Source organism: Nannobrachium achirus (genome assembly GCF_963921795.1).
Source record: "Nannobrachium achirus genome assembly, chromosome: 23".
Classification (NCBI taxonomy): Eukaryota; Metazoa; Chordata; class Actinopteri; order Myctophiformes; family Myctophidae; genus Nannobrachium; species Nannobrachium achirus.
The window spans coordinates 17,897,261-17,922,446 of NC_137830.1; the positions used below are offsets into that span (position 1 = coordinate 17,897,261).

Below are 25,186 nucleotides of genomic sequence, written 5' to 3' on the forward strand. Positions count from 1 at the left end.
ATTGGAATCCTGAAAAGTAAAATTTTTATTTAATTTCAAATGCATTTATATGTTATTAACTTCATGAACTTAAATACAAATACATTCGACATAAAAAAATAGTATTGGTCATTAAGCTACTAATATAGACTGAAGTAATTAAAGCGGGTCATGTTTGCATGTTTGAATTGTAACAGCTGAAATCAAAATAGTCATTCACACTGCGGTAACCTGGGGGCCGCATTAAGTGAAGGTGGGGGCCGCATGTGGCCCCCGGGCCGCCAGTTGCCCATGTATGTACTAGAGCAAAGGTCTCTCAACCAAGTTTGTGGAAAGAACAAAACTCCTTCCACAGACCTTTGACGTTGACCTTGATGACGTGCTGCACGTTGCCCAGGCTGTTCTTAGCGGTGCAGCGGTAGTCCCCGGCATCCGCCTCCGTCACCTCCACGATCTTCAGCGTCTTGTTGAAGTCGTGCAGCGACGTGCGGTCGCTGGGAAGCTCAGCGTTCTGCTTGAGCCAGGAGATCTCTGGAGTAGGCCTGCCATGGAAACCAACACAGTGGCACTAAGAACAACGGGAGTGGTTTACACGTGTATCTATTCTGCATCTAGCATGAGCCAAGACCCAAATTCAGAGTGAACATTCCTCTGCTTCTGGGGGTCTCTGGAACAAAATATTTTGAGATGCCAAATACATATCATTTTGGGGGTCCTTGACATGACAACGTTTGAGAACCACTGATGATTTTCAGAAAACTGTTAGGGGTTAGAAGACATTTGTAGAACCAGCCTATATCAGCCTTTCCCAAACGTTGTCATGTCAAGGACCCCCACCTCGAAATATGATGTACCAGGGACCCCCCCAAAAGCAAATATTTCAGTTAAAAATGTTCACTTTAAGAATATATACAGTATTCAAAGATTTGCAAAACATTTCATGATTTTTCAAAAATAGCAGATCTACAAGCTCACAGCGCACTCAGTGCTTGTATATCTGCTATTTTTCAATAGTTAAAGCATTAAATAATTCTAGGCCTAAATGGGTTTTAAATAAGAGTACAAACTGCTTCAGGTTTGATAATTAGGGGCGGCATAGCTGAATGGTTAGGGAGCCCCCTGGTTATCCCAGGTTCGATTCCAGGCCAGGGTAGCAATGTCGATGTGTTTCCCTGAGCAAGACTTTTAACCCCTAATTGCTCACGCGCTCCTTGTGGGCAGCGAATCAGCTGGGTTTGGGCTGAAGATACTGAATTTCCCTCACGGGAGGAAATAGGTATCTATAATTATTGAATGCTTTAACCAGTGAAAAATAGCAGATATACAAGCTCACAGCGCGGCACCGAGTGCCACGCTGCAAGCTTGTAGATCTGCTATTTTTGAAAAAGTCGTGAAAATGTGTGCAAATCACATTTTCTCTACACGTTTGTAATTCAAATGTTGCTTCTGGGTGGTCCCTGGAACTAAATATGTCCGTGGCCAAATAAATTTCATTTTGGGGGTCCTTCACATGAAAAGGTTTGAGAACCACTGACACAGTAGTCTCTCAAGAACAGACTAACTGAGCTCCAGTTAAGTGTAAAGGACCTTTTCTTTGACGATGGCTGGCCAGATTGCTGACATAGAAACATATAGGGTTTTTCAAAAAATCTTAGAAGGATTCAAAAGACACTTATAGAATCGGGTCAAAATTCAAATTTTCACGATTTTTCAATAGCTAAAGTATAAAATAACGATACACAATAATGTGTACCCGTTCTAAATGGGTTAACTACAGTACTTACAAGCCCTCTGCGATACACTCCAGCTCCAGAACTCCTCCTCTCAGAACCATCTTGGTGCTGCTGGGGCCCTGAGGTACCATGAAGATGGGAATGCGCTCTCCTAACGGACTGTCTGAACACACACACAACACCAGGACCATGTCAGAACCACGCTGGATGTAAATATATGGATCTCTCAACGCATCTTTTACTGGGACTTGTCTTTAAATGTTAACTTTTCTGAACAAAATAAAATAAATGAATAATTTGTGAATTGCATTAAAACGAGTAAAGCTGCTTTGAGCACAAGCGTCTGTGTTTATTGACCATTTAACACCACAGCCATCTTGGACATGACCACATAGGGTAGCAAGCATGCAGCCAATCAGAAGCTCAAAACAGCATAATAGAGCATCGCAGTTTAAGCCCCGCCCGCCCTCACTCCGGTGTCATCCATAGACATTTCATAAAGTATTTATTTAAACGTCTTTTAAGCCTCTGACAAAGCCACCCCGGCTGGTGAGGAATCATGACAATAAACACTATTTTTTGCATGCAACGATTAATTAGAAAGCTGAAAAAAAGACGAGGGTACAACTTGTATCCTCGTCTTTTAAATAAATACTTCATGAAATGTCTATGGATGAAATGCATGGGGGAAAACGCTTCCGACACCAGAGTGAGGGCGGGCGGGGCTTAAACTGTGATGCTCTATTGGGTAAGGCAAGACCCGGCCGCGGAAGCTTCTGATAGGCTGCTTGCCACCCCATGTGGTCATGTGATCCAAGATGACCATGGTGAATGAATATGGCTAATTCCCTCTAATTCCTTTAGCATATTACATTACCGTTTTTTTTTTTTTTTTTTTGCAACATTCACTAGGATTGGGATCTTTAAGATTAGTTACAAAACAAGTGGTTCACCAACCATGGCCAATGTGAGGCCCAGTTGAAGCTTTGGCTTCATTTGGAACCTAACCTACCGTACAGCGCCATGCACGCCCCGCTGACTGAAGATATACACTGTTTGGTAGAAGTACTGTAAGCTACAGTCTACCATGCTGACATGACATGAGAGGGATGAGAGTTCATCCACACTAGCAAACACTTCCAACTTTGAATTTAGTAGTACAGTGTATATCGTCACTGTCGGGCAGAAACCTCGTATCTCCAAGTTTCAAATTTGTAAGTACATTTTCGCGAAGTAAAGCCCTGCTTCATCAGACAAGGCTGTCACACAAAAGTAGTGAAAACAGCAGATCTACAAGCACATTTGTAGATCGGCTGTCTAGTTTAGTTCATTTTTTAAAATGAAAACGAACGGTTTTGGACATACAAGGTTTCCACCCGACAACGACGATATGATTGCCTGTACACAATAACATTTGTGATAATTAACATGGGGGATAGAATATGAAGTATGGAATATGATGGAACACAATATGATCGCTAGCGTTCCCCACACACTAAAAGCTCTCCTCGCAGGCCTGTTCTGCTGCCCTGTCACATTTCAACAATAGCTGAGAGGCAATGACAGACATGTTGCTATGAGGACCCAGGGTTCCTTGAAGAGAACCCTCACCCCATCGAATTTCTGTCCCTGGGTGGTTGCAAGCTGCCTTTCAACCAAAAGGCCATGACACATGGGAACCAAATGGAATTATGGGTTAAGCACTATACGGTAGATGCACACATCAGTCTGTGTGCATCTCCAGTTTGAAGAATGGAAGGTCAGGTTAAAGGAGTAGTTCACCCCCAAAATGACTTTTTTTCTATTGATTACTCACGCCGTGGAGACTTGAGTTCAATAATATCTTTTTGTATTTGTCGCATTCCTAAGACAAAAAATGGATTACAATAAATGTACCCCCATTGATTCCAGATTGACCCGGGTGGGGAGTAATGCATTCGGGTCCCCATCCGGAATCAATGGGGGTAAATTTACTTTTATAAACGTTTTGTCCTAGGAATGCGACAAATACAAAAATATATTATTGAACTCAAGTCTCCATGATGTGAGTAATCAATAGAAAAAAAGTCATTTTGGGGGTGAACTACTCCTTTAAGACAGATTAGACTTTATTAGAATAAAGATCCTTCAATGCGTCTTTTTCCGGGGGTGGAAGGGGATGGAGGAATGGAGGAAAAGACCATGGAAGGATCTACAAATGTCGAAATGGTTGTGATGCCATTGTGTTGGTGTGGCATAGCTCTTAGGCATGCCCCAGCACTGCCATCTAGGGGCAACAGGATGATTGTGCTAGAATAAACCAGAGTGTTAATTTCCAGTGTTACAACTCAACGAGTGTAAAAATGTACCCTTACTGGTACATTTACAGTGAGATTAACACTATGGGTTTGATTCATGCGTGGTAAAGGCTGAAGGCTGATATTGGTTGGTTATTTCGAGTTGCAATATAATATGCTGTGCAAGCCGTGAGTGTTGTGAGAAATAAGTTATAAGCGAAAATATATATTTTATTAGTGTTAATTTAGTGACATGGGATGGGGTTGGCAGTGAGTTAGGAGCGTGTTGTTCGAGGTTGGTATTGCAGGGTTAAGCTCCATCACGCTCCATCACACCACGGTGTCGTGTGCTGAAAATAGCCTCGCTACTAGGGGTGTAACGATACGATGCGCATCACGATACATGGTCAACGATACATGGACGATATTGGTTCATTCATGGCGGTAAGATACGATTCGATTCGATATAGTAACTATTTAGCAAAGAAATAAAATCTGTGTAAAACTACATTATTATGGAAGTAAACGCTGTGATTATCTAGCAAATACATGGACATTATATTTCAACACATCTGGACAAACCCGCACCTTGACATGAACACAGAGATTACACACATTTATCGATAGACCAAGAGTAGCTACGTATATGGAACGGAAAGGTAATTGGACCCCTCTTTTTCATTTTCCCTCTTAAAATTGCCAAATACAAGGCACAAATACTTAGTTTCCATACAATCAATTGAATTATTTGCATTGCGATTCCATACCGAATACCGCATTTTAAAACGATACGATACGATACAAAGCCAAAACGGTACCATATTTTGCTTTTGCAAACGATATGGTAGATCATTGCAAATTACAAACGATTTTTCGATTCAGTTACTATATCGTTACACCCCTGCTAGCTACTGTACAAGCTCACAACGGGTGGCAGATGCAGCACGTTGTGAGCTTCTAAGTCGGCTATTATCGACCCACAACACAATGTCTTGCAATGAAGAATGCATCGGGCTTAAGGGAGGGAAGTGAGGTCGCAGAGCTGGGTTCACACTGAAGGAGGGTGTTGGGATGGAATAAACCAGCAGAACTCACCACTATAGAAATCAGTCATATTGTACAAAGCAGCCACAGTCTCATTCGTCACTGAAATTCAACAGAAAATCATAAGCATGCAATACTATGAAGGAATGCTGGGATGGCACTTTTATGTTTGTCTACACCAGTGGTTCGGGACCCCCAGGGGGGACCCCCCCACAAGATTTTGGGGCATCCCCAGATGCTTAATCTGGGGATTAAGCATCTTAACTTAATGTGCAACATTGTTTTCTCACGCAACAGAAAAAAAACCCAACATAAGGTTTAAGTGTATAGAGGGTATCTGCACATTTCTAACAAAAATCTGACAATTTAAGGACTTTTTAATACCTTTAAAAGGATAAATTAAACATTGGACAAATTGTCAAATATTAGAGGCAGAAATTGTGAAAATAGCCGACCTACATGGGAGCATGTAGATCTGTTATTTTCACAATAGAACCATGTTATACAAAATGTAATGCCTCAACTCTTAGTGCTCGTCAGGTTGGGGGGGGGGGGGGGGGTCCCCAGTTAAAATATGATTATTTGGGGGGTCGCGGCCTTAAAAGGTTGAAAACCACTGGTGTACACTATAAAATCGCCCAGTCTCGCCCAGTTTATGTGTTTGAAGTGTCCCTGACCATTTTGAGCTAGACATTTACATGTAACCTCACAAGTGTGCATTGGTACAACTGGATAAATGAACAATGAACAAGAGTACAATGGCTTCTTTTCGCTGTGTTAAACAACAGAGTACATAATAAAACACCCTGTCATTTCTTTGTCATGTCCATGCACAAGCTTTACTATAATTCTGTATTTATCGTGTGCCGTTAGTAACAACAACTTCAGGTATTGATTTCCCAAAAGTAATTGTGCTGTGTCATTGTGTGCTCAGCTCACATTTCAATGCCATACGTGAGCACATTACTTATATATAGATAGTGTAAGATAGTTGATTAAAGCATTGTTCAGTAAAGTGAGACTGTAACAAAGAGAGAATTGTCATAATTTCCAAAGCGAGCTCAGGAAATACAGACAAGGAGAAAAACAATGACAGCGTTTTGCATCCCATGTGAAAGTTTCTATTTGAGCAATATACAGTATGAAAGACTTTGTCACACATTTTAGAGCAAAATGTGGAATCTCTAAATGGAAAATGCAAAAACAATTATGAATGGATAAATAAAGATGGACAGTCAGCAATAGTTAAGGGAACATATCATGTTCTGAAACCAAAAGCTGAAATAAAAAATAGTAGCACAAAAACACAGCGCCTCTAAAACGCGGTAGGTTACATGAATCTTCTGATAAATAACACAATGGCTCCTTTAACCACATGAAGTGGTTAAATAGAGATACGAATGGATTATTATTAGTCTTTTTATAACCGTTAATCAGTGGTGTAAAAAGTACTCAAATGTTTTACTAAATTAAAACTAAAATTATAATGACATAATGACGATATTGTGACCAAATAAATCGCGATTTACGATATGATCGCGATAATCAAAATATCCCCAACATCCATTATCCGGGGGCGGAACATATGCCAAAAAAATAGCAGATCTACAAGCTTGTAGATCGGCTATATTTTTGGCACAAAGATTGGGTAGAGAGTGAAATAAAAAAGACTGTATCAAGTACGTTCCAGGTCAGTTTTACCAATTATACAGGGTTTAAATGGTACCGGATATTCAGCTCTGCAAATAAAAGGTGAATCGATCTCAGTGCATGACGGGAGGACGATTTCACGTTACATTTAAATCTCCACGATACGATTATCTTGAGTGTTTTTTTTTCCTTTTCTTATCGCGATAAACGATAACGTGGCTTATCGTCCAGTCCCTGTTGGAGACTCACTGTCGAGCACGGTGAGGGAGATGGGCTGCTTCTGCTGGATGGTCTGCGTGTGGGGGAAGCGGGCGTAGCAGATGTAGTCGCTCCTGGTGTCCTCCGAGCGCACGTTGGAGAAGTAGAGGTCCCCGTTCAGGGCCTGGGACACACGCTCGCTCTGGGGCAGCCTCTGGAAGTCTGGGACGGGCGGAGGGTGGAGGGAGGGAGGGAGGAACAGGGAGGGAGAGAGAGGGATAGAGATAAGGGTGATTCTTGTACAATCTCTGGTCATAACTGCACAAGCATGTGTAACCCAGTCACGAAATGGTTTACTTTAAATGGTATTAAAACATTTAAATAAGGTTTTGTTTAACAATGTTAAAAGCCTTTAAAAGGTGTGATGAGGTTTGGTTTAAAAACGTAATCTGTATTTCATAATTAATTCATTAGGAGTTTTGTTTTTGTTTTAAAAGCAATGTTTTCATGTTATGTTCTGTACCAGCATTTATGGGTTTAACATACTGCAGGGACAGTTTTGAGTGTAACACAGCCCGGACGAGTGAGAGGGGGGAGAGATCACGTGAGCGGAGGAAAAGAGAGGGAGAGAGAACACAAGAGTGATTCTGCTACGTTCTGTATTGCTATATTTCTGTGTGTTTTGCTGTGCAGTAACCAGTATTAGTTTTAAGTCCTGCGAAGGTTTACACAGCCTTCAGAGAGGAGAGAAAACTACAAGACAAGAGGAAGTTCTGCACGAGTTTCCAAGACTGTTTTTGTTGTGCAACAGTGCAAGCTGCAGCTAACGCTAAAGCTAACGCTAAGCTAACCAGCTCGTTGGTTTGGAGTCTGTTCATCACACATGAACAGACGTTTTCTAAACGCAGTCTAGTTTCCACGGTTGGACTGATTGAGAGTGGTGGCCTGTTGTTTGACTGGAGGACGCAGAGAGGACGATCCAGATATAGCTTGAACAGCCGGAGTTTCACTCTATAGCTTTCTGGCAACGTGGGAGGAGAAGATGGTGTCTGGACTGTGTTGCTGACCTGCTGCTGACCTTGTGCCTGAGTGACTGTGTTTGGAGCATACAGGAACATTAAGGTATCATTCTTTTATTTCTGCTCACCGAGGAGCGAAGGGGCCATTGTGATTTGAGGCCACAACGCACACGAGCAACGATCAGGCCTGCAACTAAGGTTTTGGGGGTTAACTGTTTAGGTACTGTTAGGTATTAGTTAATTTTGCCGGCTTTTAGTGTTCAGGTGTGAGTGTGAGAGTGTGTGTGTGTGGGCCCACAAATTATTATTAAGGTTTCCTAAGTGACTTGAAGGGTGACAACTAAAGGGTATTCCTTTTTGAGTATTAACTTGTGAGAAGGTTATACATTATTTGCACTACAATATTGTGATTTATACCTGAAAGAAGAGGTTTATTGTTCACATTTCAAGGTTGAACCTAAATGGTTTACATTTCATATTTTATTATTTTCTATTCCTATTCTATTTACTATTTTGCACAATCATTGCTAACTAAATAATTGAGAATTATTTTTCTACAACTGAGTTGTGTGAATTCATTGTGTGCCTTTTCTGGTATTTAAAGGGTCCATTTGGTTACTAGACCTTAAGTCAAGGTTACTGGTTACAATTGAAGCTAAGTGATACTTATTTAATATTACTTTGGGGTTCGAAAGTACTTAAAAAGGTATTTCATTGATATCGTGACTTTAAAAAACTGCATGTGCGTGTATTAGTTAAAAAGAGATCCAAGCTATTTAAAACTGAGTTAATCGGAGTTAAGTTAAATATATTTAAAAGAACTCAAAAGCCCTCCCCTTAATACCTGATCACAAGGGGACCGCTACATAAAATGGAGGCACTGCTGAGATTGTCTTGGATTTCAAAATAAAGCGTGATTTCAAAATAAAACAAAAAAGTTTAATTTAGTAAAACACAAAGTACAAAGTTAATTAACACTGCTTTTAAGTGTTAAAATGGCACAAGGTGTGCAATTATCAGAGCTCGTGCCCGAGTTAAAGCGCTGGTGTCGTGGCGAGGGTTTAAATGTGACTCATGCCTTGATGACCGTTGTCCCAGAAGACGTGGAGATGACCAAGGTTGAAGAAACCCTTGAAACTATCAAGTGTCTGGGAAAAGTGCGTGTCAGAGGAAAGAATTTCAGTGTGAGACTGGACCGTCGGATGGTCTTGTGTGAGACCAGGGAGACAGTGCTTAATCCAAGTGTCCCTCCTGAAGTTGTGCCTATTGATGGTGGAGAGGCGTGGCCTATAATCATCATAGGAGAAGCACAAGCAGCTGCTGAAGAGTTTAAAGTCAAACTACAAGGGCTGTTACAGGCTGAAGGAAAGACAATGGAGGACCTTAAAACACTGTTCCCCAGTTCACAACCGCCCACTCCGCCCGGCTCCACTGAGTCCATACTACGTGCCGTCAGTGATTTGTTGGACAAGACAACAAAACCATCTGATGGTGGACACTATGTTCGACTACGCATATTCTCAGGAGTCCTACCTACCCCACCAGCTGAAGAACCATTTGACCATTGGCTAGAGCAAGCATGGCTTATGGTGGAGGAGACTGACTGCTCTGACAGAGAGAAAAGAAGAAGACTACTGGCAAGCCTGAAAGGGCCAGCCCTTGAAATAGTGAAAGCTGTGCGACAGGCCAGCCCAGACGCCACTTCAAAAGAGTGCTTGGAAGCTCTCGAAAGCGCTTTTGGAAGTGCGGAGTCTGGCGATGATCTCTACTTTGCATTCCGTTTGATGCAACAGCAACCAGGAGAGAAGCTATCTGATTTCCTCAGACGCCTAGAACGGTCTCTGGCGAAGGTGATACAGAGAGGGGGCCTTCCTGCTACCTGCCTGGATAAAGCCAGACTGGAGCAACTGCTGAGGGGCGCGACCGCCTCAGATTTGATGCTGATTCAGCTGCGCTTGCGTGAAAGGAAGACAGCACCGCCCACCTTTCTACAGCTCCTGAGTGAGATTCGGGCTGAAGAGGAATACGAAGCCTCTAGGAAGAAGCTAAGTGCCTCAGTTCGCCAAGTACATGTCAACCCTGAAGTGGATGTAAAGCAAGCTGAGATCCAGAACTTAAAGGCTGAGTTAAAAGAGCTAAAGTCAATGGTTGCATCAGTTGTGACTAAACAAGCCCAATGCAAGGAAGACTACACAGAGGCTACACACACGAGTGTGCCACCTAGCCCAGAGAACCCCGAGCTAGTTGCCTTGAAAAAGGAACTGAAACGAATGAAACAGAAAGTCAAGAACAAAGTGACTGAGCCAGATGCTGCAGTTTCAGTTTCGACCATGGAGGTTTCCAACCAGGTCTCCACCTCTCCCAAAAGAACACGGAAAAAGCCACAGGGGAATTTCTGCTATCGGTGTGGCGAGAACGGACATTTTGCACCAAAGTGTGAGAACTCTGAGAATCAAGCCAAGGTTATACAGAAGCTAATCCAGGCGTTGAAAGTGACAAAACAGCAGCCTAATGATGATGCTACAACCAGTGAAGTGGACTGTCATGTCAAGCAAGGTGTTGTTACCACACCAGAGCCTGCTGGCATCCCTGAAGGCTTGATTGGCCCACCGAGCATTGTTCCGCTGAAAGTGAATGGACACTCATGTGACGCTTTATTCGATAGTGGCTCTCAAGTGACCATTATATTCGAGTCTTGGTATCAGACCTACCTATCTGATGTCCAAATTCGTCCAGTGTCTGGTCTAGCCCTCTGGGGCCTAAGTGAGTCTGACCTCAGCTACCCCTACCGTGGCTACGTGGTGGTAGACCTTGAATATCCGGCGAAAGTAGCAGGTGCTGACGAGGTGGTGACCGTCCTCGCTCTTATCTGCCCCAGCCCCCGAACTGCAGACCAAACCCCTATCATTGTAGGGACTAATGCCAATCATGTCCGACGTCTTGTGCAGCAATGCAAGGAGAAGGGCATTGACATAGCCCAGACACTGGGGATACAAGTTTGTCGCAGTCATGAAGAGCCAACACCACGTGGCACTGCAACAGCCTTCGAAGAGGAGGATGATATTGGCTGTGTGACATGGCAAGGCCCAGGCCCACTGACTCTACCTCCTGGTGGTGAATGCAGTGCAGTCTGCAAAGTTAATTACAAGTATCAAGTCGACAAAGAAGTCCTGATGGTTGACTCATCTCCTATAGCTCCACTCCCAGCTGGTGTGCTACTGCAGCCTATGGTGGTGCCCAGCGAAGAAGTGAACGTCAACCACTTCAGAATCCTTGTCCAGAATGAGTCGCTGACAGAGACCATCATACCAGTGGGAACTGTCATCGGACACATGTACCTGACCGACGCAGTCACTCCACTCACTCCTTCCAAGACAACAGCACCAGAGTTCGATGCTGATCTGATCAACTTTGGAGACTCGCCAGTCTCAGAGGAGTGGAAAGGAAGACTTCGTCAAAAGCTATCCACAAGGTCTCAGGTGTTTTCCCTCCAAGAATGGGATGTCGGATTGGCTAAGGACGTAGAGCACACGATCCGGATGTCAGATTCACGGCCGTTCAGAGAACGCTCTCGACGTCTGGCTCCAGCAGACGTTGAAGACGTGAGGAAACACCTCCAGGAACTGTTACGTGCGGGGATCATCAAGGAGTCGCGTAGCCCCTACGCATCCCCAATCGTGATCGTAAGGAAGAAGAATGGGGCCGTGAGAATGTGTATTGACTACAGATTGTTGAACAGCCGCACAATCCCAGATCAGTATACCACCCCATGCATCGATGATGTACTTGACTCAATGACTGGAAGCAAGTGGTTTTCCGTACTCGACCTACGGAGTGGCTATTACCAAATTGCCATGGCTGAGGAAGATAAGGAAAAGACGGCATTCATCTGCCCCTTGGGGTTCTTCCAGTTCGAAAGGATGCCACAGGGAATAACTGGAGCCCCAGCTACGTTCCAAAGATTAATGGAGAAGGCTGTGGGTGACATGAACCTGTTGGAAGTTCTAGTATACCTCGACGATCTGATTGTGTTTGGCCGAACACTGGAAGAGCATGAAGAGCGACTTCTCAAAGTCCTAGATCGTCTCGCAGAGGTTGGACTGAAGATCTCAGTTGACAAGTGTCAGTTTTGCCTGCCCAAGGTGAAATATCTAGGACATATTGTGTCGGCTGATGGAGTCTCGCCTGACCCAGCCAAGATTGAAGCAGTCACAGACTGGCCACAGCCAACGCACCTGAAGGCTCTTCAATCGTTCCTGGGCTTCTGTGGGTATTATAGACGTTTCGTGGCCAACTATTCAGCCATCGTCAGGCCGTTGTCAGAGCTCACTAAAGGCTATGCCCCAAAGCAGAGGGGTAAGAAGCACGAGAAAGACAGCACAAAGACTTACCTTAAGGAGTCTGAGCCCTTCGGTGAGAGATGGGACCAGTCCTGCACCGAAGCGTTCCACCAGATAATTCACTGTCTCACCCACGCACCTGTCTTGGCTTTCGCGGATCCGAACAAGCCATACGTCCTGCACGTTGACGCCAGCTTGAAGGGGCTTGGCGCAGTCATCTATCAAGAGCACCGTGAGGGTCTGAGGCCAGTTGCATTCGCCAGTAGAAAGCTGAAGCCACCAGAGAGAAACTACGCAATTCACCAGCTGGAGTTTCTGTCTCTGAAGTGGGCCATAGTGGATAAATTCCATGATTATCTGTATGGTGCCAGATTCACAGTGCGTACAGATAACAACCCACTTACGTACGTGCTCTCAACCGCCAAGTTTAGTGCTGTTGGGCACAGATGGCTGTCTGCATTGTCTACCTACGACTTCGATGTCAAGTACAGACCCGGCAGACACAACATAGATGCTGACCTGTTGTCCAGGAGGATGACAGATGACAGTGAAGAGGAATGGGAGACCATACCACAGACTGGTGTGAGATCCATCTGCAAGAAAATCTGCATTCCTGGATCCTTGATCAATCCACATAGATATGTGGATCAGTTAGGAGCCTCTCCTGACTGTGTGCCTGACATCTATGCGTTCCCGACGCACTTGGAGCTGAAGTCGTTGGGCCAAATGTCAAAGCAGGACCTGATTAAGGCCCAAGAAGAGGATGCTGTCATCAGATCTGCTGTTCAAGCTGTACAGCAAGGTAAATGGCCTGAAGGAAAGGAGACCAGCCCAGAACTGTCTCGTCTGAAGAAAGAGATGGGGAGGCTGATGATGAAAGATGGGCTGCTACATCGCTTAAGTAAAAGACCTTCTGGAGAAGAAGTCACTCAACTCGTCCTACCCAGGGAGTTCAGAGAAGTTGTGTTGAAGGCCTCACATGATGACTTGGGACACCTTGGAATAGAGAGAACTACGGACCTGTTAAGGAGCCGATTCTTCTGGCCCAAACTGGCATTTGATGTAGAACAGTACATTAAGAACTGCGGACAGTGTGTCACTCGAAAGACCCCTGTTCAGCGAGCAGCTCCCTTACACCAGATCGTGAGCCGTGGACCGATGGATCTAGTCTGCATCGACTTCCTGTCCATGGAACCAGATTCTTCAGGCATCTGCAACGTGTTAGTAGTGACTGATCACTTTACACGCTATGCTCAGGCTTTCCCCACCCGAAACCAGAAAGCGCAGACAGTGGCGAAGGTCCTGGTGGAAAAGTACTTCCTGCATTATTCCCTGCCAGCTCGGATCCACTCGGATCAAGGAAGGGACTTCGAGAGTCAGTTAATCAAGGAGCTCCTGAAGATGATGGGAATCCGAAAGTCACGGACTACTCCGTATCACCCTCAAGGGGATCCACAGCCTGAAAGGTTCAACCGAACTCTACTTTCCATGCTGGGAACTCTTGGCGGTGAGAAGAAGCGGCAGTGGAGCAAACACGTTGGTTACCTTGTTCACGCATACAACAGTACCAAGTGTGATGCTACAGGGTACTCACCCTATTTCTTAATGTTCGGCAGAGAAGCAAGGCTTCCCATAGACCTGTGTTTTGGAACTTCTCCCGACGGCAAAGATGAAGCTTGTCATTCACGCTATGTAGCCAAGTTGAAAGAAGACTTGCACAGAGCTTACAAGCTTGCCTCTGAAACTGCTGACAAGACACACCAAAGAAACAAGAGGTCCTACGATAAGAGAGTCGGGTTCCAGACACTAGATGTCGGCGACAGAGTGTTGCTGCGGAACTTAGGACTGAAGGGGAAACACAAGCTGGAGAGCCGGTGGAGCCCTATCCCTTACATTGTGCTGGGAAAGATGCCCAATCTTCCTGTGTACAAAGTCAAACCTGAAGATGGAGGAGGAGGAGTTAAAACCCTTCATCGCGATCATCTCCTGCCGATTGGACAGCTGGTGAGAATGCCGACTGTGAGTAAGGAGGAAAACTCACCTGTCAAACCAAGTACAAGAGCTGAGACAAGAAAGAAAGCAAAGAAAGTCTTACCTGAAGCACGGGAAACTCTGCAAGAGTTACAAGACCTTACAGACTCGTCTTCAGAAGAGGAGCACTACTCACCTCAGACACCCTACAGTACTTACCTGAAGGAAATCCTGCAAAGGGAAGAAGATACTGCGAGGCAGTCAGCCCTCGTCCAAGATGACAGTGATTCTCAACAGTCAGATGGAAATCCTGTTGAAGAGGACGCATCGGAGGATGAGGGTGCAGAAGAGGAGAACCACAGTGTGGGCGAAGTGGATGAAGCTCAAGATTCCGTTCCTGAGGAAGAAAGTGAACCTGAGGAAGATCCTGAGTCTGACCCATGCCACGACACCCAGACACCTACCATGTCTAATTTGACAAACAAATCTGAATCTCGCCCTAAGAGAAGTGTGAAACCAGTCATTAGGTTAACTTATGATGAACCTGGTAAAGCAAGCGATCAGCCTCTTACAATAGTTCATAGAGGTGTGATCATTAGAATTGGCTAAAGTTAAGTTCAGCGTTTGCATGCACCCTTTTCTATGCATAACTTTTGAAAGGTTATGTTTATTTTGTTTGATGAGGGCATCAAAACTTTAGAAGGGGGAGGGTGTAACCCAGTCACGAAATGGTTTACTTTAAATGGTATTAAAACATTTAAATAAGGTTTTGTTTAACAATGTTAAAAGCCTTTAAAAGGTGTGATGAGGTTTGGTTTAAAAACGTAATCTGTATTTCATAATTAATTCATTAGGAGTTTTGTTTTTGTTTTAAAAGCAATGTTTTCATGTTATGTTCTGTACCAGCATTTATGGGTTTAACATACTGCAGGGACAGTTTTGAGTGTAACACAGCCCGGACGAGTGAGAGGGGGGAGAGATCACGTGAGCGGAGGAAAAGAGAGGGAGAGAGAACACAAGAGTGATTCTGCTACGTTCTGTATTGCTATATTTCTGTGTGTTTTGCTGTGCAGTAACCAGTATTAGTTTTAAGTCCTGCGAAGGTTTACACAGCCTTCAGAGAGGAGAGAAAACTACAAGACAAGAGGAAGTTCTGCACGAGTTTCCAAGACTGTTTTTGTTGTGCAACAGTGCAAGCTGCAGCTAACGCTAAAGCTAACGCTAAGCTAACCAGCTCGTTGGTTTGGAGTCTGTTCATCACACATGAACAGACGTTTTCTAAACGCAGTCTAGTTTCCACGGTTGGACTGATTGAGAGTGGTGGCCTGTTGTTTGACTGGAGGACGCAGAGAGGACGATCCAGATATAGCTTGAACAGCCGGAGTTTCACTCTATAGCTTTCTGGCAACGTGGGAGGAGAAGATGGTGTCTGGACTGTGTTGCTGACCTGCTGCTGACCTTGTGCCTGAGTGACTGTGTTTGGAGCATACAGGAACATTAAGGTATCATTCTTTTATTTCTGCTCACCGAGGAGCGAAGGGGCCATTGTGATTTGAGGCCACAACGCACACGAGCAACGATCAGGCCTGCAACTAAGGTTTTGGGGGTTAACTGTTTAGGTACTGTTAGGTATTAGTTAATTTTGCCGGCTTTTAGTGTTCAGGTGTGAGTGTGAGAGTGTGTGTGTGTGGGCCCACAAATTATTATTAAGGTTTCCTAAGTGACTTGAAGGGTGACAACTAAAGGGTATTCCTTTTTGAGTATTAACTTGTGAGAAGGTTATACATTATTTGCACTACAATATTGTGATTTATACCTGAAAGAAGAGGTTTATTGTTCACATTTCAAGGTTGAACCTAAATGGTTTACATTTCATATTTTATTATTTTCTATTCCTATTCTATTTACTATTTTGCACAATCATTGCTAACTAAATAATTGAGAATTATTTTTCTACAACTGAGTTGTGTGAATTCATTGTGTGCCTTTTCTGGTATTTAAAGGGTCCATTTGGTTACTAGACCTTAAGTCAAGGTTACTGGTTACAATTGAAGCTAAGTGATACTTATTTAATATTACTTTGGGGTTCGAAAGTACTTAAAAAGGTATTTCATTGATATCGTGACTTTAAAAAACTGCATGTGCGTGTATTAGTTAAAAAGAGATCCAAGCTATTTAAAACTGAGTTAATCGGAGTTAAGTTAAATATATTTAAAAGAACTCAAAAGCCCTCCCCTTAATACCTGATCACAAGGGGACCGCTACACATGATCACTATGATGTGATCATGTGATGTGATGTTAAAGGACAACTCCTCCCTAAATCACTTCTAGGCTCATTTTCCTACTTATATTGATCCAAAAAGACTGTCCATGCGGTCTATTAGGCAGAAATGCCCCTGTTGTCCAGTTTCCCCAGCAGAACGCAGCAGCTCTCATAGCATAGAGTGGAGCCTATAAGCCTATCACTTTACACTATTTGTTGTGGTCAAAAGTGTTTTTATTTTTCATGAATGTGGCACTAGTTGTAATTACAAACACATCCATGTCATCGTTGTCCCACACACGCCATCACACTCTGCTAAACAGATCTTATGCTTTTATGTGTTTTGCCAAGTCCCGGAAAAGATGCCCTGTGATTGGCCAGTGCAGTCACTTTGATTGGCACTTGTGCCGAATGCTCACCCCAAAACATTATTTATGAGATTGTGGTGGCTTGTGTGGGACAACCAAGACATGGATGTGTTTGTAATGACAACTAGTAACACACTCATGAAAAAGAAAATCACTTTTGAACACAACAAATAGTGTAAAAGCAATAGGCTTATAGGCTCCACTCTATGCTGTGACAGCAGCTGTGTTCTGCTGGGGAAACTGAACAACAGGCGCATTTCTGCTTATTAGACCCCATGGACAGTATTTTGGGATGAATATAAGGCCCCTTTTCCACTGGCCCAACTCTACACCACTCCACACCACACCACCCACTTGTGCCAGGTTTTCCACTACAAGGACCTGGGTAGAGTGGTGTGAAAGTGGTACTAAACAGGGTACTAAAAAGTATCCACTCTAGAGTAGGTCTGAGCTAGGCCAAACAGGGCCAAACACATCATAATGACTGATCACTCACTGACTTTTCATTTGGACCACCAGGATATAGTTGTAATACATGATAATAGGTTATATTGTGTTATAAGTTTAACCACTATTATAATCTATTATAGTGTATTATAATTATCATAGTAATACATTAATACTTTATAATGTATTATAATCACAGTTATAATCCATTATAGTGCATTATAATTAGGATAGTTGTAATACAAATTTATATTGTATTATAATCGCGGTTAAAAGGGTCAATTTGTTTCTTACCGATAGGGGTACTTTTGTGTAATGGAAAATGTAGATATTTTTATGTGGTGCGGTGTGGTGTGGTGTGGTGCTAGAACTGCAGTCGAAAAGGGGCTTAAGTAGGAAAATGAGCCTAGAAGTCATTTAGGGCGGAGTTGTCCTTTAAAGACCTAGTGAAATGAAAAATACGTTTTTCACACTTTTAGAGCTGAAAATAAACCCTTTTTGTGTATTTTTATATCAACAGTCCATAAAAGGCTAAATCCTAATTATTTCCTGTGAACAAAAAATGTGCTGCTTGATGACATAGACAGGGTTCTTGAATATAAATGAACCTTTCATTACATTCACCTGTTTGATTCCCATTGCTGCATTCCTCCAAACACAGCTGATTTTAATTACAGAGCTACACCGTTTTGAATGTCATTCAGGATGACGTCCAGACTGTATATTAGTTATTGTAAACGTAATCAGCACACTAAAATATGTATCTTAAAACATTATAGGTTAGAATAATAAGCAAGCAACTTGGTAACCAGTAAGACTCCCTAATTGGGAGATAAGCGACCGTCAGGTCACATACACAAACTTTAGAAGGCAATTGTTGCCAATCAGGAGGGAATATGGGAAATGGGACAGATCCATGTTGATGACATGACTTTAGAGATACTGTGAGAAATCAGGGGTGGAGGTTAAACGATAACATTAGGCAGATGTTACCATCCCATCGCCTGAAGGGCTGGTCCCTTCTGATTGGTTTAGAAACACACTGGCTTGCGTTTCAGACGCCGCCATTATTGTTTATGTGCGCTCCAGATTTGAGACTAACGTTACAGCTACTGCTACTGTACATTTCTAATGGTAGATGTATTGATTGATAAACTCACTGTTATCCATCCAGAAGATGACGGGAGGGGGCAGCCCAGCGGGGGGCTGACACGGCAGCCACAGCGAGACCCCCACTTGCACCATGATGGCCTCATTTTTCTCCTTCGACCACAAGGGGGACCCTGTGAGCCACGGAAACGTCACAGATTACATCAAGAGAAGTCACCTGACTATAAAAAAGCTGGCTTTGGCGACATTGAACCTTGCCCATCTACAGTATCTATGTATAACAACCGTGCCGGTCTGCGAACATTTTATGGACTGTCAGCCGGTCCGTGGTAACAGAAAGGTTGGGATACCCCTGAATTTAAACCACCAAGGGTATTGGTGTACGGCATACATGGGCAACTGGTGGCCCGGGGGCCACATGCGGCCCCCACCTTCACTTAAAGGACAACTTTGTTTTTTTACAACAAGGGTTCATATTTTAGATTGTAATTAGAGAAAAGAAAAAGTGAGTGTTAAAATGTTTTCATTTGCTTCGTTCTATTGTTTTATTGCCTTTACCGTGCTAAAATGTGGGGCATGCGTACGCATGGGAGCATGTGTACAAGTGGCTAAATATGTATTTTTAGACACAATAAGCCAGCAGTTTCTTTATTGCTATTTGCAGTAACACTTCTAGCCCCCATAAGTCACATCCAACCATGAAAGGTTGCGTTTTATCTTGGGAATGGGCTTATTCTGTGTAAAATGACATATTTTGCCACTTGTATGCATGCCCCAAACCATTGAAATGAGAATCTCTAAAACAATAGAAAGAAGTAAATGAAATAATTTTAACGCTCATCTTTTATATTCTTTAATTAAAATCTAAAATATGAACTTGTTGTAAAAAACTAAAGTTGTCCTTTAATGCGGCCTGCAGGTTAATACCGATATAATATTGATTTCAGCTGTTACAGTTCCAAACATGGAAAACATGACCAGCTTTAATTACTTGACTAGTATTAAAATGTTATTGTATTTTTGTCTATGTCTATTGTTTTTGTTATAACGGCTGAGAGGGTTGGAGACGCTCGGCTTCGCCTTGTGTCTCACCACGCCTCTCAGCCGTTATAAAATACCAGTTAACCACATGCCTCTTGTAGCTTATGGCTTCAATAACCCATTTTATTTTAAACAATATGTTTATTTTGTGTTTTTTCCATACTTTTTTAGACATACAAGACAACAAATACAGTACAATAAAAAGCTACATTCAGACAAAACAAAAAAGAATACAACATACAAAAAAACTAAAAACAAAATACCTGACACTAACACGACACATAAGAATATTAAATAATTATGAAACAAAGAGCACATATACCATTAACATCCAAAGTCCTATGTCACAAGGCCGTACAAGTGACTGTAGAGAGAAAGCAGCTACCCTACTCCCGTTTCCTCCATCAAATAAGAAAGATCGTTGCCCTTGACATACTGAATAAAATTCCCCCATATTTTCTCAAATAGCTCTTGTTTGTTTTTGAGAGTGTATGTGATTCTTTCTAAAGGAAGGCACAAAGATAGTTCCCTAAACCACTGAGCGATGCTAGGTTTCCCTATCTTTTTCCATGAAAGGGCGATAACCCTTTTGGCTTGTAGGAACCCAAGGTCCAGAAATTTTATCTCACAGTTCTTTTATCTTATGGCCGATCGGGTAAAGGCCTAATAAGAAAAGTTTTGGATCTAGCTCGATGTTAATAAGTAGTATCCGTTGTAACTCCTTTCTAACCTCCTCCCAAAACTCCTTTATTCTTGGACATGCCCACAAACAATGGAACAGAGTGCCTTTATCATCGTTACATCTGATACAAGTGTCTGGGATATTAGAATTCAATAACCCATTTAGCTCTGAATGAAACGTGCAGCCGACTCACTGGACTGTCTGATGACTATGTTGTTGGAGAAGGCTGTTCCGTGCTCGTTGCTGGCGGTGCACTGGTACGTCCCCTCGTAGGCCTCCGCCTTCTCCCCGCTGATGTCGATCACCAGCGTGCCGGAGCCCGGCCGCATCAGGACCTTGGAGTCCTTCTCCACGTCGAAGTGCGTGCTGTTCCTCGTCCACGAGAAGCTGCACTCGTCAAGAACAACACAGCCATAGTTAATAGGGGTGTAACGATGTAGTAACTGAATCGAAAAATCTATTTTAATTTGCACTGATGTACTACTGTATATGGATATGCAAAAGCAAAATATCGTACCGTTTGGCTTTGTATCGTATTTTATTGTTTTACAATTTAGATAATCGGTATCGAATTGTTTCGCAATGCAAATAATTGATTGTATGGAAACTAACTATTTGTTACTTTTCCATTCCATATAGCTACTCTTGGTCTATGGATACATTTGTGTAATCTCTGTGTTCATGTCAAGGTGTGTATTTGTCCATATGTGTTGAAATATAATGTCCATGTATTTGCTAGAGAATCACAGTGTTTACTTATTTATATCCATAATTATAGATTTTTCCCTTAATGACACGTTTCACACAGATTTAATTACTTTGCTGAATAGTTACTGTATCGATTTTAAATCATTGAATCGAACTGTATCGTATCGCCATGAATGAGCCAATATCGTATCATATCGCCAACCATGTATCGTGATGCGTATGGTATCGTTGTTAAAATGTATCGTTACACCCCTAGTAGTTAATGTTCCATTTCTAGTTTAGCCCTTCGGAATCATATTATTGCGAAGCTACGGATGAGCATTTTGAACAGAAGACTAAGGAAACAGAGCTGATGGTAAAGACATCGAAAAGGTTGGCACATCACGGGCGTCTAAACAATATTGTCATTCACGAAATCAGAGGAAGATTTTGTTGTGAATGTTGGTATTCTTTTAACTTGGATATTAACTGTTTTACAATCCAAAATCCCAAAAAAATAAATAATAATATATAAATAAATAAATGTCTATCTATCTACTATAACGTCGCAAAGGTAAGCCGCTTTTTGCTGGCGCCCAATAAATAAATAAAACATCTGGCAGTAAAAGAGTTAAAAACAAAGCCTGTCAGGTTTAAACTGCCTGATACGAATCAGGTTCAAGTATTCACACAGCTGTTCCTTATCATTCCCTCTAAGTACCGTAGTTGAATTAATTGGAAGCGTGTGGAACATTTCTCTCTGTCTCTGTCTCTCTGTCTCTCTGTCTCTCTCTCTCTCTCGCTCTCTCTCTCTCTCTCTCTCTCTCTCTCTCTGCTACTGTTATGCATGTACGCTTGCTTTTTGTAAGTCGCTCTGGATAGGGGCGTCTATGAAATGGATATAAATTATAATTGTTAAGTCATGGAAGTCAAGAAATGGGACCAAAAATCAATGTGAAAAACAAACAATAGTACAAATTAAACTTCAAATAATATTCTGGAACCATTCTGTTCTGTTAATTTTTTTAAGACTCATTTGTATTCGCGGCGGACTGCATGACAAGCAAACTGATTGATTCTAATTGACTTGGTTCAGAGGCTGGGAACAGATCTGTCAAACTGTGGTTAGTGTGCTCTGCCAGCAGGGGTGTCACAAGGGGGGGGGGAGTGGGACTGAGTTACTAGGGGCCCAAGGTGGAGGGGCCTTCATTATTTTATACTTTAACTATTGAAAAATAGCAGATATACAAGCTCACAGCGCGGCACCGAGTGCCGCGCTGCGGGCTTGTAGATCTGCTATTTTCGTCATGAAAATGTGTGCAAATCTTTGAATATATGTATTTTTTAAGCAAACATTTGTAACTCAAATTTTGCTTCTGGGGAGGTCCCTGGAACGAAATATTTTGAGATGGGGGTCCGTGGCCAAATACATATCATTTTGGGGGTCCTTCACGTGAAAATGTTTGAGCCCCACTGACATAGAAACATAATTTCTTCAAAAAACCTTAGAAGGATTTGAAATATTCAAGGACTTGCACACATTTTCACGATTTAAAAAAAATAGCAGATCTACAAGCTCGCAGCAGTGGCAGCTGGTATATCTGCTATTTTTCAAGAGTTAAAGCACAAAATGTGAGTGAATCCTTGTACCCAGGGCCCAGAATTTGGTACGACACCCTTGTCTGCCAGGTTTCTAAAACACTGTCTCCATGGCAGTGGTTGCCATGGTGATTTGAATTTTTTCCCACTTCTCTGGGGTTAAATTACCCTCCAGATTTTTAGTCAGCCCCAGTCATAATGAACTAATGATTGTAAAACTGAACATGAAGCTGGCTCAGATCTCTGCTTATTTCTATTTTTAGATTGCTAGACAGTTCATTAAAAACCTTCTCACAGATGGTCAAAAATGCAAGTCTCAGAGTTGTAGGAGTAGTTGAAGTAGGGGTGGGCGATATGGTGATAAATATCGTTGAGACGATACAATGGCTCCACGATATGCCTTTTTAGACGTATCGTATATATCGTGATACAATTGAGGGAGCCTTGTAAAAAATCCTGTTAATACAGAGGTTCATTGCAGAATTATATTTAAACCTGCATTTTGGTCTAAATCAGAAGTTCTCAAACTTTAAAATGTCAAGGTCTCCACTTAACTCTGACAGTATACAAATGAAACCAAATGGACCCGTAAGGGTCCATTTGGTTTCATTTGTATACTGTCAGAGTTACATACTTGTAAAGTTCAATTTATACCTCCCAAAAGGAACCCAGATAGTCTAGTTTTTGTCAAGTAACTTGAAAAATAACCATAAAAACCAATGTGAAAAAGAATCATGATAAAATCGTGTATCGGGATACAGCTTCGGAAAATATCGTGATATTGTATTTTTCCATATCGCCCACCCCTAAGTTGAAGTTGTGGTTTCATTGGTGTTCTTCAATGAAAACAATCTGATAGGCTCGCAATAAACCATAGATTACATTGGGCAAACAAGGGCTGGATTCCTAATTCCAAACATTTATAGGAAGGGAATATCTTCAGAAATAGTGTCATATCCTGGAATAATGTGTTTGTAAAGGTGTCTAGTAACACATCTCACAAAGACTGAAATTCAGTTTCCCTAGGAAAATCTGTGACAGCTGCTGAAAGTTGGGTGGGGTCCCATTAAATTAACTATACAGGATAAAACACACCAAAATAAATATGCAAGCATATCAAACTAGGCGTTTTTCATAATTATGTATTTTTTAGACTCAATAAGCCGGCAATTTCTTTATTAGTATTTTACAGTAACACTACCAGTAAGACACCTAAGGGCGAAAAGGAAAGCAACCTCACCCTTTAGGGTAAGGTGCCAAGTCTTACACAGTGATGTATATCCACCAGTTACCCCTATATGGAGACTCCCGGTTAGGGCTGTCACAATTATTACATAATCATCTAATCGCAATTATTTTACATAATCGCGATTATTTTTCATAATCGTCATAATCGTGAATGTTGAAAATGTTTCATATACATATTTTTTTTAAGTAAAAAATAGTGGAAATAGCAGATCTACAAGCTCACAACGCGTCGCATCGCGACGCGTTGTGAGCTTGTAGATCGGCTATTTCCACTATCAATGTTAATTTTTAAGTAGAAAGTTGTCGAATATGTCCATAATTTCTTTGTATATTTAGGTAAGGTTATGTGTCATATCTGCCATGTGCAACTTCAAAGCCTAAAAGCCAAACAGAAATGTAATTATCAACGACAAAAACACAATTAAATCGTTAATCGCAATTATTTGAGTGACAATTAATCGTCATGTAAAATGTCATATCGTGACAGCCCTACTCCCGGTAGCCATAGATATTCACAGATGTGGGCTTAATATTAATGACATCAAGGATCTCCATACAGTATATGGGCATAAAAGGGATTTCTTCCGAGCACCGGTCTCCGCCCGTAAGGCCAGGGAGGTTATTGTGGCCCGCTGGTGGCACTATAATAGGCCAATGTGAAAAGGGTGCTATGTCTTCCGCTTTGTCTTCACACACACACACACACACACACACACACACACACACACACACACACACACACACACACACACACACACACACACACACACACTAGGGCATTCACGAATAGTGATTTTTAGTATTCGAATTATTCGACCTCAAAGTATTCGAATAGTCGAATATTCGACAGGACTGGCCAAACTGTCAAATATGAAGTCAGCAAGAGGCGAACATTGTGAGCGTTGTGAGCATGTAGATCTGCTATTTTCACAATATTTATCTGCGGAACCGAGTCACATTAAATGTAATACCTACAATTCCAAGTGCTTGTCAGGGTGGTGGTCTCCAGTTCAAATATGTTTATTTTGGGGGTCATAGCCTAAAAAGGTTTGAGAACCCCTGGTATAGAGCATTAACAAATTCATCCACCAGGGGCATTGACAACTCATTCTTATGACTTCCTATCTAGCCAAGCTTTAAAACGCACGCACGCACGCACGCACGCACGCACGCACGCACGCACGCACGCACGCACGCACGCACGCACACACACACACACACACACACACACACACACACACACACACACACACACACACACACACACACACACACACACACACACACACAGGATTCCTCACCTGGGATGGGGCTTCCCCTTGGCCTCACAGTGAATGACGATGTTTTCCCGGGGGTCAAAGATGTAGTCTTTAGGGGACTGCAGGGTTATGGTGGGGGGCTGGGGTACTGCAGGAGCACACAGGTACATGGAGAAAAAAAAGCTTCATTTATACGGCCTCACGCGACGCTGTTGCTTTGCCAAAAACAACTGACCGGGTTGTGTATGAAAATGAGTTGTTTTCGACAAG

The 25,186-nt window shown here is 42.5% G+C and overlaps 1 protein-coding gene across 3 annotated transcripts in view; it reads right to left on the bottom strand.

The window, feature by feature from the left end:
• The window catches only part of LOC308309201 (neuronal cell adhesion molecule-like), a gene marked incomplete at its 3' end in the record, with an annotated part of 156,937 nt that overhangs the window by 39,240 nt on the left and 92,511 nt on the right, over positions 1-25,186 (bottom strand). For all 3 annotated transcript variants that reach the window (XM_080754697.1, XM_080754696.1, XM_080754698.1), the window contains 6 exons: positions 24,959-25,064; positions 20,317-20,510; positions 18,451-18,573; positions 6,932-7,102; positions 1,764-1,875; positions 337-521 (listed from right to left, as the gene is read on the bottom strand). In XM_080754697.1, the coding sequence (XP_080610823.1) occupies positions 337-521; positions 1,764-1,875; positions 6,932-7,102; positions 18,451-18,573; positions 20,317-20,510; positions 24,959-25,064 (891 nt within the window). The remainder of the gene's footprint in view (positions 1-336; positions 522-1,763; positions 1,876-6,931; positions 7,103-18,450; positions 18,574-20,316; positions 20,511-24,958; positions 25,065-25,186) is intronic.